Raw genomic sequence first — 14,117 nt, forward strand, 5'->3', positions numbered from 1 at the left:
AGTAGAGAAGTGTCTTATTTACGAATGAGTCGAAGTTTGAGGTATCTGGGACAAAACGCTGCAAGTTTGTGAGTCGTGTAAAAGGCGAACGTATAGCACCTCAGTGCGTTGCCACGATTATTAAATACGAAAGATGTTCAGTGGTGGTATGGGGTTACTTTGGAGGCAATCGTACAGGTAATCTTATGAAAATAAAGGGGACTCTGACGGAGAAACGGTATCAGAACACTTTTCAACTTTATGCAAAATCATGTGGTATAGGTTTAATTGGTAAAAGTTTGTCTTGTAGCACGATAACGATCCAAAACATTAGTCTGTTTTATGTAGAACGTATCTTGAACGTTCAGAGATCCGGGGAGAACTGAAAACCACGAGATGACCTTCTCAAAGTCCAAACTGCAATCCAATCGAACTGCTGTGGGACCGGTTAGATAAAATGGTCCACCAAAACACCGTTGACGAATGTGAATGCTTTGTGCAGTTATTTGCTACAGGAATGACAGGCGATTTCCGAAGAAACGTTGATGCACTTAATGGAACAATTGGCCCGGATGTGCCAATTATTGATCAAAGCACGGGCAATTACTTTGAAAAAGGCAAAATCTAGTATGTGTTGTTTCAATGTGGTGAGTAAATTTTTGTGCATATCAATCTTACGTTTGTAACCCTATTTCCTCCCCATATGTTGGAAATCAGGCACGTTCAAAAACGTACGAGCGATAATGTATTCATCCTCTTCACCTCATGCTGGATTTTTTTCAGCATCATTTGCTAAATATCAAACTTAATTCTCTCTAAACAGACTGAGGAATATGATATAGTGTCTCTCATTCCGTAATGTTTCAATCAATGCAAAATTGAAAGTCTTTTCCTTTATTTTGTTTGCGAAGGTAATTTCGAGCTGAACTGGCCACTCATAAGACTCCATGGTAGGTATATACAGAAAATGTAAATGATTCATATTTAAACGAAATTTTACAATGACGTCAGCAGTTGAATCATCATGTTAGTTAAGCGTGTCAGCAACCATTGTTTTCGTCAAGCGAAAGGGAAGGAATATATTCGCGCTAATGTGGGAGTAGCCCCGCATTAGCGTCACAGCGTGACACTATCGTAGTTGCGGGTAAAATATCCTTGAAATCGGCATCAGTAGGGAGCATGCCATGTAGGAGCATGAATAAATTGATCACATTAGAAGTACTTTACATGACCAGTTGAAACATGACAAGATCATTCCGATCCACGCCAGCTCCTTGGAAAGATAAGGAGTTACTACTTATTCTATTTATTCGTTGACATATACCCAATAGTAAAAAGAATGAAAAGAATACCACTTTTAATACTTATAAAATTTTGGTTCCCACGTACATTCATATTTACTAGAAACATCTACCTGCTAAAGTACTAAACCCACTTCTATTGCGCTACAAATAATTGAACATGGGTCAATCCATTGGAAGTGATCCAGGGGTGGTTGGTCTACCATTGCTGAAAAGTATGAAACTTATTCAGTTGTTTGCCTGATGGTTCAAAGCTTTAAAACTGTATTTACAATATTCGTACTTGGAGCGGTTTTCCGGTGGCGATCATGTTTGTTTTGTGACGCACGCCAGCTTTCACGATTGTAAGGGTTAACAAAAGAGTTCATTACGACAAAAGTCCTTCTTGGAGAAAGATAAAACCAAAAGCATTTTATTGTTCATGGAAGGAAGGAAATACTAGGTATCATCAATACCGGTGCAATTTCACGTTTTTGATATTTTGAAAGTAGGAAGAAGCAGTATACACAGTTTGATTTAGTTTGGGATATCAAGAGATATATCAGTAGTTTTACCAGAAGAAAATACTGATTGCGATATACTTATCCTTAGGTTTTTACAATTGTGTTAAAATTCCGGTTTAACACAAAAATAACTATGATGGCGCTAGTGATAAAAATCTCAAATGAGCGCATACTGTAGTACTGTTGTATATGTTTATGACAAATGAAAGACATTCTTGTGTATTGTGCTAATACAAAAGTTACAGCCCCTCGAAAATGAAACATTATGTTGAAGTGCTACCAATTTGTGCACTGAAGAAATGCTATGTACGGGCTTACTTGTCTTCAGAGCACGTTGATAGCTTCACATGTATCAAAGTATAGCTGTTATAGATTATACTTGTTTAGTTTCGCAGGTAGATTACGATATAACAGGTTTGAGTGCATTTATAATCGCAAGTGTTGATGCAACACACACAGTGTAGCTCTGCTGTATGTGACCGGTCAGTCTGACAGTAGTGGGTTGTCTGTTCCCATCTGTAGCAAATGGCTCATGTTTGTGAAGGGTTTAATAGTAAAATATCAATTGAAAACTATGGGTTTAATAGTATCATGCGAATCTAGATCTTTAAAGTATAAACTTTTATGTTGTAAGTACCGTGTAGGTCGAACATAAAATAAGAGTGTACCATATGAATGCAAATGAGGGAAAAATGTCATAAACAGTGTGTAATACAGTTAGAAAAGAACTTAGAAATGTTTGTGCAGTTAGTAAGGAAAAATGACAGTTTACCTAGTTGCGAGTAAGTTTAGATATTACGACTGTACGCAAGTATCATGAAATGAAGTTTTTATTAAATTTTATTCATCCGTATGAACAGTAGTGTTGTGACCCTTTGAGACATCACAAAACAACTGTTAAGAAAACCTTATGAGAAGTAACATCAGAACCAGCCCGTGCAGAACATATTTCTAAACATTTACGTTTAATTCCCAGAAAGTCTCTTTGTGTGAACTGTTTGAAACGTATTTTGTCGCAACAGAACAAAGAGCTAAATTAATGTGAAGACGATAAGTATATTGCTCCACATGACAATATAGATTAATTTGATGTTGCTTCCAGGAGCTTGGGTGTGTCACCTCCATTAAAATTAAGAAAGGTAAGAACAAAAAAAAAAAAAAAAAAAAACACTTCAGTAATAAAATTGAAGAGCAGATATCAAGCAAGTTATAAAGACATATAGAATGTGTTTTGAATCAAAATTTCATAACAACGGAACTCCGGCTCAATCTTCTTCACATGAATGTGACGAACTAATTTGTAAATAAAAGAAAAATGTGTACTTGCAGCGAAGAAGATAAAGTTAAGATTATCAGTTTACTTCCCGAATCTTGGTGTAAATCTAAAACAGCATCCGAGTTTAATGCGTCAGAAAGTTTTGTATGACTTACTAGATAACTAATTAATGAGCAAGACAATCTTACTTAGTTAGGTAAAAAGCATAAGCAAGTATTAGCAGTGAAACAATTAGTAAAGTAGTGGCGTTTTATGGTGATGATAATAACAGTAGGTGATGTCCCGGTAAGAGAGATTGTATTGAGGGTATTAAAGTGCAGAAACAAAAGAGCCTTGTTCTGATGATCTTAAATGGGTTGTATGTTTCCTTTAAAAGCTAACAGTCTAAAGGCAGAATTGAGAGATCCGTTTAATCCATCGCCCATTTAAATGGATCATCATCGACCATCCTGATCTATCATGAGTTCCAATAGTGCATCTTGGCTGGTGAATGAGGGACTCATATGGTTTGTGCCCAACAGCAGAACATAAAACTCATGATTGATGATTGAAAATTTCATGTCGATTATAAGGATTTATCAGACACCATTACTTTTGATATTAACAATTGCAGTTAATGATGAATTAGTGCAGTGAATGTCCAGGAAAACAGGCATTGTTGCACACGTTTGTTCAGTCTTTCCAACGAAACTGATGAGTTGCCCGATACAACAACGTACAAACATCAGATAACAGCTGATAAGGCAGAGATGAACACAGTTCTCCAGAGAAAAGTTTAGTTTTTTAATCGTCAGCGGAGAAATTGGAAAAGCTGAACCTGCATCATTTTGTGCCAAAATCTCAAGCTCAGTTTCGAAGAAAAAAGTTACTGCAGAATAATGTCTTGTGTTAGCAGATTTTGCAGAAAATTATTCATTCATCGTTCAGTATGATATACAGAATTTCCACTGGATCGACATCCAAACCACAGTTTACCCTTTCGTGTTCTATTTTATGGAAAATGATAAATTAGAACACAAAAGTGTTTGTTTTAAGTGATCACTTAAAGTACGATACAACGGCATTTTATTGCTTTTAAAAATTTTCAAAGCATATATTAAAGAAGTACATCCGAGCATTAAAAAACTTATTTGTTTTACTAACGGATCTTTAAGTCAATATAAAAAACAAAAAGAACTTGGCTAATCTATGCTGTCACAAATACGACTTCGACGCAGAATGGCATTTTCGGATATGATAAACGGAACTACAAAACGAGAATTTGCAAAAGCAAGTTTGCAAAGGCCAAAAAATAATAATAAGATACTTGAAATACATGACAGGTTTTGATTTTCCAATGAAAAGTTATAAAACATAAAATTTTTCTGGTGATGAAAACAGATGAAGTAGCTAAGATCTCCGAAGCCCTTCAAAAATATTTTGACCGCTGTACTATATTTGTTGGCACTAGAAGCTACCACAAATATGTTTCCATCTTAGAAAGCACTGTCAGATATTACTTTATTTCAGAGTGAAAGAACTACAACTACCATCCTGTGTTACGTATTCTACCACTTGCATCAAATTAGTCTGTTATAATCAAACAAAATGTAATGGATATCTTGCGAAGGGGAATTTACGTTTTGTGTTTCTACAACAGCAATATGTATTTTGTTCAAAATAGCTTCTTTTTATTGCTCTCAATTGTACTAAAGGCTTCCGTAAGGTACTCTCTTTCAAATAGTAATATCAACGTGCTCTAAAGACTGGCAACTCTCTACATAGAGCTTCTTCAGTTTGCCAAAACGGTATCACTGCAACATAGTAGGTTTCATATTTGAAAGGCTATAACGTTTGTAGTAGTAAAAGATACAAAATTATATTTTATGTGTCATAAATACATACAAAAGCACTAGAGCCTGTGCAAATTTGATATTTTTGTTACTAGCCCCATCATAGCTACTTGAACCCAAACTTCGAGTTTATCAACAAAAACGGGATTTTAATACAATCAAAAAACATAATGGTAAGTGTATCGCAATGAATATTTTTCCTTGTAAAAGTACTGACAAATCTCTTGATTTTACGAACTAAATTAAAGTGCGTATTCCACACCTTCCTACGTACAAAACATTACGAAATGTGAAATTGCACCGATATTGACGTTTACATTTACTTGTACTTTTCTCTGAAAGGGAGAAACATTGGCAAATACAATAGGCTTATTATTATTTCGTTCCATTACCAAAAAAGTTATTTTTGATTTACCTTTCTAGAACAAGTACTGTTTTCGTAATGAACATTTTTTAACATTACAATCGTGAAAGTAGAGTGCGCCACGAAACAAACATGGCTACCACTGGAAAACCGCTTCAGATAAACATATTGTAAACACAGTTTTAACGTCTTAAGTATGAAGCAAACAACAGCAGAGGTTTCATAATTTTCAAAATGTCAAGCAACCAATTTATTTTTTTCTGAATCACTTCAGATAAATAGATCCAACTATAATATATTTGCCACCTTAATTTCTGTGTACACTATTAGAATCTTAATAGTGAGAAGAAAACCATTGTGTATAAAAGTGATCTCCTAAGATCCATGAAAACATTAATGGGATATTATGTTCCAGATTGAAATACAGTGTGTTCGTATTAAAATTAAATTGTAACTCTTGTTCAAATAAGCTATTAAAATAACCTTGGAAATTTCTACTTGACATCATTGGTAGCGTTTGATTTCATGTAATATTATAAAATATTTATCTGCATAATTGTATTTTTCTCTTTGAGATAGGAAGTGGAAGTATCTGCACCACCAGGCGATGTTATAGGAAAAGTAGAGCAAGATTGGACTTTTGGCAATACAACCTTTAGGATAACGAATGAGGCAGGGGACGTTGTATTTATAATTAGAGCCCCGCCTGGTATAAACTTTGAACAAGCCTATATGAACTTTAAGGTAAGACGTTTCCTAATAACCCTGAGAATTTTGTTTCAAAGAAGTGCGTTTTATTTAAAAGTCGAAATGTGCTTACTACTTAATAAATCCTTTTTATGTGTAAATAGATATTTGATAGTGTTTAAAAAATAATAAATTTCCAACTTATCACTTTGGGCCATTTGGATCCGAAATATATATCGCAAAAATGGAAATTTCTAACAATAAATTTTTCACACGTTTCAATATAATAATTGTACTTTAAACACTTCTTAAATCGAACTACTAAATACTTAAGTAGAAACAGAGGTTTCATTAATACTTCCAAACAATTATAACCACTCGAATAACTTTCGATATTTGATTTGAAGACTGTACCTAATATATATTGTCACACTGGGATAATAATTGCGTACAAATTACAAACCATTTGTGATTACACTTACCATTGTAGTCTTTTCCTTCGTAGTACGATTTTCCCATTCGAATTACTATATAACTCAAATATATTAACAAATACTTCACAGTAGCACCCAATAGTTACAGTTGTTCCCAAGTTGATATTCAACACCACTTGTGACGATCAGTCATTATACGGCAAAAAGCGAAAAAAATTAGTACAAGTAATAACCAAAAATGAAGCCATTAGTAGTTAGTTTTAATTGCTGACTGAGTTGATTCAACATAAAAACACCCTCCTTAAAATCTTATGAATTTCCAGAAAGATAGTTTTTTCTTGAAGTCTTTTAATTCTTAAATACCTACTACTCTTACACCTCAAACATTCCATCATTTATTCCAAAAAAGAAAGAAAACTTGACAGATATATCTCCAAATAACACTGTTCAAAACCAACTTTTTGTCTTAAAACTAATAGTCGATTATGAAAGGTTCTGTCTCACTGAATTCGAAAATAATAATAGTTTTTGCGTATCAGGTCTCAATTTTTGGAAAACCCGGAGAATGTAATTACAAGTTTCTAATTCTGGGACTAATTTTGAAATTTTATTAAAATATCCTTTTTATAATAATGATATATATGCAAATACACACACTGCACACAGCATGCGTTATTCATACAATGCAATATATAAAATAGAAACGATCTTAATGGCCACCGCGGTAGACGAAAGTTGAAAAAATGTTGCTGGAAAAAGTGGAACCTTTACCGCTGGAACTAACTTTTTCCACTTACATCTGGCAACATCAGACGGCGGTAAAACAACTGAGCGTTAGTATTGTATGTTTACTTCCTTGGTTGTTGGTGTGGTGAGCTGCATTTTCTATGAAGTACTGTACTAATAGAAAATAAACAATATTGAAACGTGTGCTTTTGTGACTCATAACTTGTGGATCTTTTGTTGTGAACTGGGTAACATTTGAAAACGTTATGTTTTGTGTTTTATAGTGGTACAATTTTGAAAATGCCTAGGAAGTGTAGAAATGATCCTGGCAACTTGTGTTATGTATGTGGACGGATAACTCCAAAACTGAGACTCAATAACATAAAGCCTAGTGTGAAAGAAGCATATGAATTTTATTTTTCATCGAAAATCAACGTAGACAAACCCCGGGCACCGAAATTCTGTTGTAAATCCTGTGCAGTAAATGTAAGGGTCTCGTTACGTACTTCTCACAAGTATATGCCATTTGCTAGATCAATGTTATGGTTTGAATCACGTGATCAGGTACACGGCTGTTACTTTTATTTGTCAAATATAAAGGAAATAACCTCCAAGGATAAACGATGAGTAGAATACCCAGATCTGCAATCAGCTAGAAGACTCATCCCACGTGGTGAAGGTTTTTCTGTTCCAGTGCCGCCAGACGTATGGACAATAGACAGCAGTGATGTCGATGACAGTGAAAATGTTATGCATACTGAAAGTGAAGACCCTACATACAGTGCACATACCAGAAAATCACATTTGCTAACGGAAGAGGAACTGAACGACCTTATTAGAGACTAGAACCTACCCAAACAACAAGCTGAACTTTTAGCTTCAAGACTTCAAGGTTGGAACATTCTTCAAAAGGAAAGGAAAGTGACATTTTACCGTGATAGACAACATGATTTCCTCAAATTTTACAGCAGTAGTGATGATTGCATATATTGTACTGACGTGGAAGGAGTGATGCAAGCATTACAAATAAAGTATAAAATCGATGAGTGGCGTGTATTCTTGGATTCGTCAAAAGCAAATATGAACTGTGTTCTCCTCCACAACGGTAACACGTACTCTACCATTCCAATTGGATATTCCGTTAATTTCGAGACGTATCAAAATGTGAAACTCCTTTTCGACAAAGTGAGTTATGCTGAGCATCAGTGGAACATATGTGTCGACTTGAGGGTGATTGGTTTAGTGTTAGGGTTACAGTTGGGCTGAATGTATTGTTTTTTTGTGTGAGTGGACCAGTAGAGCAAGTAATCTGCACTACACACAAAAATAATGTCCTAGTCTTACATCACTCACTCCCGGAATTAAGAATGTGAAAGAGAAATCCCTTTTTGTCCCCGAGAAAATTTTTCTGCCTCCCCTAAACAATAAATTTAACCTTATGAAGGTGCTTGTGAAAGGATTGGAATAAAAAGGAAGGATTTAAGTATCTACAGGAAAAGTTCCCAAAAATGTCAGATGTTAAACTAAAAGAATGTGTATTTATTGGATCAAAGACACGTCAGTTGATGAAAGATGACATATTCGAATCAAAACTGATGGAGGTGGAATGGAAAACCTGAAATTCTTTTAAGAGTGTCTCAGAAAACTTTCTGGGAAATAACAAAATTGCGAACTATGTGCAACTAGTGGAGTAGTTGTTGGAGGGATGCAAGATGTTACTGAAAGTGCATTTCTACACAATCACCTGTCTTTCTTTCCCGAAAACCTAGGAGCTCTGTCTGATGAGCACGGTGAGAGATTTTACCAATCCATTCAGACCCTGGAGTAGCGGTGCAAAGGAAAATCTGGTGTGTCAATGCTCGAGGCTTTCTGCTGGAACTTGGCACGTGACACACTCCCCACATCACACAAGAGGTAAGTTTCATAAATGCTTATTTTCGTTTGAGTGCCAATGTATAAGTGCAGTGATTTCAGCCACGGCTTTTCCTCACCTACATGTGGAAACTTTGTAGTTTTCATTGTTGGGATCAAAGGAGTTTTTCGCAGTTTGACATACAAAATGTCTCATTTGCTTTTACAAATCTCTCATTTTGGGCTAAGCAATTGCGCATTTTGTCGACAAGGAAATTAGTTTACAAGATCACGTATACAATATTATACAAACTCTAATACAGTCTTAATACACGTACTTCCTCAACTTGCGAAAAACTACATGCCCCTACTCATTGATTGTCAGTCTAATATGAATGGAAATCCCACGAAATGCAAATATTTATATTTTCTTTTATATTTCTGAGATTCATATGTGTCTAGGATATTTTTTTTTCAAAATCTTGTTTTTACATCAAAGTCATAAAATTTATTAAAATTCATTCATCAAAAAACCTTTTAATCTTTATTTACAAATTTCTCGAAAACCAGACCTGATACACCATATCTGACTTCAGATTTCTATTCAGAAGGTCAAAAACTGTAAAGAACACCTATGTTCATTTAGGAAAAAGAAGAAAGGTGACAATTTGTAAGACAGTGTAATCCAATCATTCGAACATTCATTGTACTTGCATTTAACTCAATGTTTACTACATCCATTCATCAGTATTAGTAATGAGTAGTTCAGCAAGTCATAACTTCATGGAAATTCATAAATAACATTTTTCTAGTTTAAACTAATTCACACCCATTTTTAAAAAAAAAATCATCATAGCAATTAGAGCAGTTATTTTACATTCCATTACACGGGATAATAATTGTATAGTATCAAATTCGGTATTACTAACATCTCCTCCTTCTTTGACCATATTTACAAAATGATCTTCATCCGGAACATACGATGACTCAATATATTATCAGTCTGTACAATTTACATAATTTCCCAAATCAGACTCCAATTCCAGACCTGGTTTAAAAATAATTACAACACATATATATATATATATATATATATATATATATATATATATATATATATATATATATATATATATATATAAGTTAACTTTACTAATAGCCTTTTGATAAAAGACAAATACAATAATAAAGAACACTTAACATTTAACAATTAGAATATTAAAACCATTCGTGTAGATAAGTAACTATAAACAGGCTACTAACAACATAGTAATTAATCTGTTGTTAGTTTTCTAACACATGATCTTAAATCTTATATAAAGCGATAGTTCTTCCTAAACAATAACAATACTTATAGCAAAGTTTATTAACGTTATACCTGTAGTACGTGGTTGACAATACAACACATTTGAGAAACTAGAGCCTTTCTAATATCATCTGGGTCACATATATTTTAGGCGAGTGTGTTAGTTAATAAAAATCTTTTTATCATGTACGGCACCGTCAATCTTGGACATTGTTTTCTTATCTGCAAGAAGACATTGTTTTCTTAGCTGCCATTTTAGCAAGACTTGATCTCTTAAAGGAAATGATATTTGTGCTCTTGTCTTATCATACATACATTTACGTCTAAACCATGCTAATCCATGTTTCGCATTGTATTGGCCCAGACATTTTGTTCTTTCTGAAGCACGTGTAAATCGTTGATCTTCCAACGGACATCCAAAGGATCGCAAATATTGTAATTAAAGGTTATTTCCATAGCAGTACATTTAAGACTAAATGTTGCGCTGAGTTTATGGAAAACTCTCTTTTGTGCAATCTCATATCGCACATCGTTTGTTTATGTCCGAAATAAATTGTAATACTGTCATCAAGTACTCTTAGGGAACGTTCCATATTATTCGATGCGCAATGGTACAGTGAGCTGTGTATATCCTGAATACCATGACTGTAAAATAAATCTTAAAATGAGACGTGACGGAAACAGTGCCATTATCATGATTCATCGAATGCAGAAATCCGAGTCTGCACATGATTTTTAAGAGTCGATTTATAATAGCTTGACTGGACAACTGTCTTATTGTCTCAAACCATACATGTTTGGAATGTGTGTCCAAAATAATGAGACAATACTTATCTGAACGGGAGTGACATAGAATGGTAATCAAACTTGAGTCTACTACATTCCATTAATATTTTCATCGTAACTGGACAATAACTTGCCCATTTGGTTCTCGTCACTTTTATTAAGTTGACAAAAACTGCAACTATACGCGTATTCTTTTATATGTTCAAGAATAAATCGCCAGGTATATCTAGAAGCTTTTTAGTAATGATTTTCCTGGACACCAAGTGATTTCCTGGTATAATCGTATTATGGTAGAAATTCATAACCGATTCCACAGGGTCTTTTCGAATACAGACTTTGCAATAATTATGAATATATCTTGTTTTCTTATATTATGTATCTTTTACTAATTTGTACCCTTAAACATATTTTTCGTCTTTTTTTAACCATCTCTTCTTTGATATTCACTAATTGATAAACAAGCATAAGACATATTCCATACATTGGCTAACAAAATATCTACCTCATTATGATGAGTCTGATCTATTTCCATAGCTTCGAACATTTGACGATCATAGATTCTTGAAATATAATTTGAGATTGTATATTAAAATTCAGCGGTACGTATTTTACATCAAAATGGAATGAAAAACATACGCCAAGCTTCCATACTTTTTAATTCGTTTATTTTTCTTTATATCATACATCAACCACAGATTATATGCTCTGCACATAAGTTCTGAAGCTATAATAGTTACAACAGCGGTCATAAGTTCAAGAGGGTATATGGTTTTATTTAAGTCATAAAGACGCAATCGTCTAAAAAGGTGCCTACTAGTTTAAGGATGTCATTTTTATAATATTGTTTTATCGTTTCCCGAAACTTTTCAGTATTGCACCTGGTCATCTGGTAAGCTATTTCCATACATGTTGATTGTACAGTACGTATTAACACATTCTATGATGCTTCATGTATTGTACTAATAATTAATATTTTCTTGTTTGATTTCAGGTAATGTCTAGTGATGGGAAGACTCAGGTAGGAAGTATTTGTAGAATTTGGCCCAAACCTTCGTTAAAGCGTGCTAAGGATTATGATTACTTCGAAATTTATTTTCCATTGGATTTGGATGTCAAGATGAAAGCAGTAGTACTTGGAGCGTGCTTCTTATTTGTAAGTAACAAGCAATTTGCGATTATAGTTTTGAAACAGTTAATAAGTTTTGTAGGCAGTGGTGTAACGTGAGATCCTGCAAGACCTGCAAAGCAAGAGGGCCCGTTATGGTTTGGAGTCCACAGACTTTATCCTTATCTGATTGAGTGAGATCAGGTTATATATTATATCGGTTTTGCACAAGAGTTCTAAATATTCATTATAGATAGAGCAGAGGAACTGTAAAAATATCAAATAATTCTTAATTTGATATTGTGCTGAGGTTGATAAGTTTGTTACCAATGCCCACTATTTGAAACACTGACCTTCCGCTGATACTATTTCGGCTCTCTTGCAAGGAAAATATTTCTTTTCTTTAATACTGCCTTACATGCTAACCGTGAATCAACTCCAGTTTTTTATTTCCTATTTTGCTTCATTCTGTGTTCCTCAAGGATAGGCTTTGTCATCCTTACAATCTATATTTCTTCGTTTCTGAATTTCTTGCTGTACAAGCTACTCTTAAACTCTTACAGTATGCTGATGAAACTTCTCTGTTTGCAACGGGAAATGTGATTAATCAATTCAACCGAGCTCTACAGGATGTGATCAATGTCTTTGTTGATTGGTGCTCCCTATGCAGACGAAACTAAACCTAGCGAAACTCAATCTGTTGTATTTCTTGCTCCGAAGCATTGTTCCCGTGTACTCTGCAAGCCACAAATCTTTAACGTCACAGTGCAAGATGTACATAATCTCTTCCGTTATAGAGGGCGTAACCCTCTCCGAATAGAAGCTAGCGTCGCATAGCTAACCGTGAAATCAGTAGATGAAAACATTAAAGAAAATTATGACGTATGTCTATTTTGAAAAGATGAAATACAAATGCAGTTAAAATGATAAATCTGTAAAATTTAAGTTACTCCTTCGTCCCACATCCAATAATGAAATGTAAGATTTATCTCTTGTAAAAGTAATTTTGAATCTACTATTGTGAAAAAATGTGAATAAGAAAATTAAACCAGGATTTTAATAACAGTCTCATTGTATGCAGAAGTCTACACACTCTTTTTATGCCTCATTTGTGCATTAATATTATTTTAGTTAAATTTTCCAATCTAAAAAATAGACGCTTTGTAACACTGAAATGGGCAAGACTTTATAGAAGCCAAATGAACATTAATAACAGCAGAAATGTCTAATAATTGGAATGGCAGTAGTGTTTCCCCATCTACCTTGAAATATATGCTTTTACTACACACAAGATGAAAATTTCTTTACTCAGAGAAATTTCACAATCAAACTCATCGGAATTCTCAATTCATGGGAATTTCTGTCGAGTGACAACCACAAAGATTTCCAAATATTAGTATTTATTATCTGATGTTTATGAATGAGAAATAAAAATTCTGTTGGTATATATCTGTGTTATCGTTTTGAAGATATGTATTCTCTTTCAATCTTAGTGAAACATCTTTCCAGAAATATATTCAAACATTACCAATCTAGTATTGATATTTATCATTCTTATCGAATATGAAAACAAAGGAGTGAATCAAGCCTCAGTATTGAGTATATGTTTTAATATATGCAATTTAATAATTGTGAGTGTTACTTTTGAGTGGTATAGTAAAATGATTTTTCTCTTACCTTTCCCTGGCTTTGATCAATGGATAGGTTGTCCGCTCTTTTGGAGCCTTGTTATACTTCTTTCCTAGTCTTCTAATTAAAGTTCGAATGATTTAAATCTTTATTCTGAGGGTCCCAGTACTTGTCCATTTAGACTCTCGAATGAACAGGCGAAGATAGTGGACAGCTGAATGACTGGTTCAAAGTATTACGATCTTATCACGACTGACTGCCATTTATAAAATAAAAGTTAGATTTTCTAATACACGAAATAGCTGATATAGTGCCAGAATCATCATTAATAAAGACCA

The 14,117-nt window shown here is 33.9% G+C and overlaps 1 protein-coding gene across 2 annotated transcripts in view; it reads left to right on the forward strand.

Moving 5' to 3' along the window:
* Nucleotides 1-14,117, forward strand: part of LOC145684346 (phospholipid scramblase 2-like) — an 89,584-nt gene that overhangs the window by 65,595 nt on the left and 9,872 nt on the right. For both annotated transcript variants that reach the window (XM_081756557.1, XM_081756558.1), the window contains 2 exons: nucleotides 5,835-5,999; nucleotides 12,037-12,198. In XM_081756557.1, coding sequence (XP_081612683.1) covers nucleotides 5,835-5,999; nucleotides 12,037-12,198 — 327 coding nt within the window. The remainder of the gene's footprint in view (nucleotides 1-5,834; nucleotides 6,000-12,036; nucleotides 12,199-14,117) is intronic.

This window comes from Thermobia domestica, chromosome 4, assembly GCF_964235325.1.
Source record: "Thermobia domestica chromosome 4, izTheDome1.hap1.1, whole genome shotgun sequence".
In the NCBI taxonomy this organism is placed as follows: Eukaryota; Metazoa; Arthropoda; class Insecta; order Zygentoma; family Lepismatidae; genus Thermobia; species Thermobia domestica.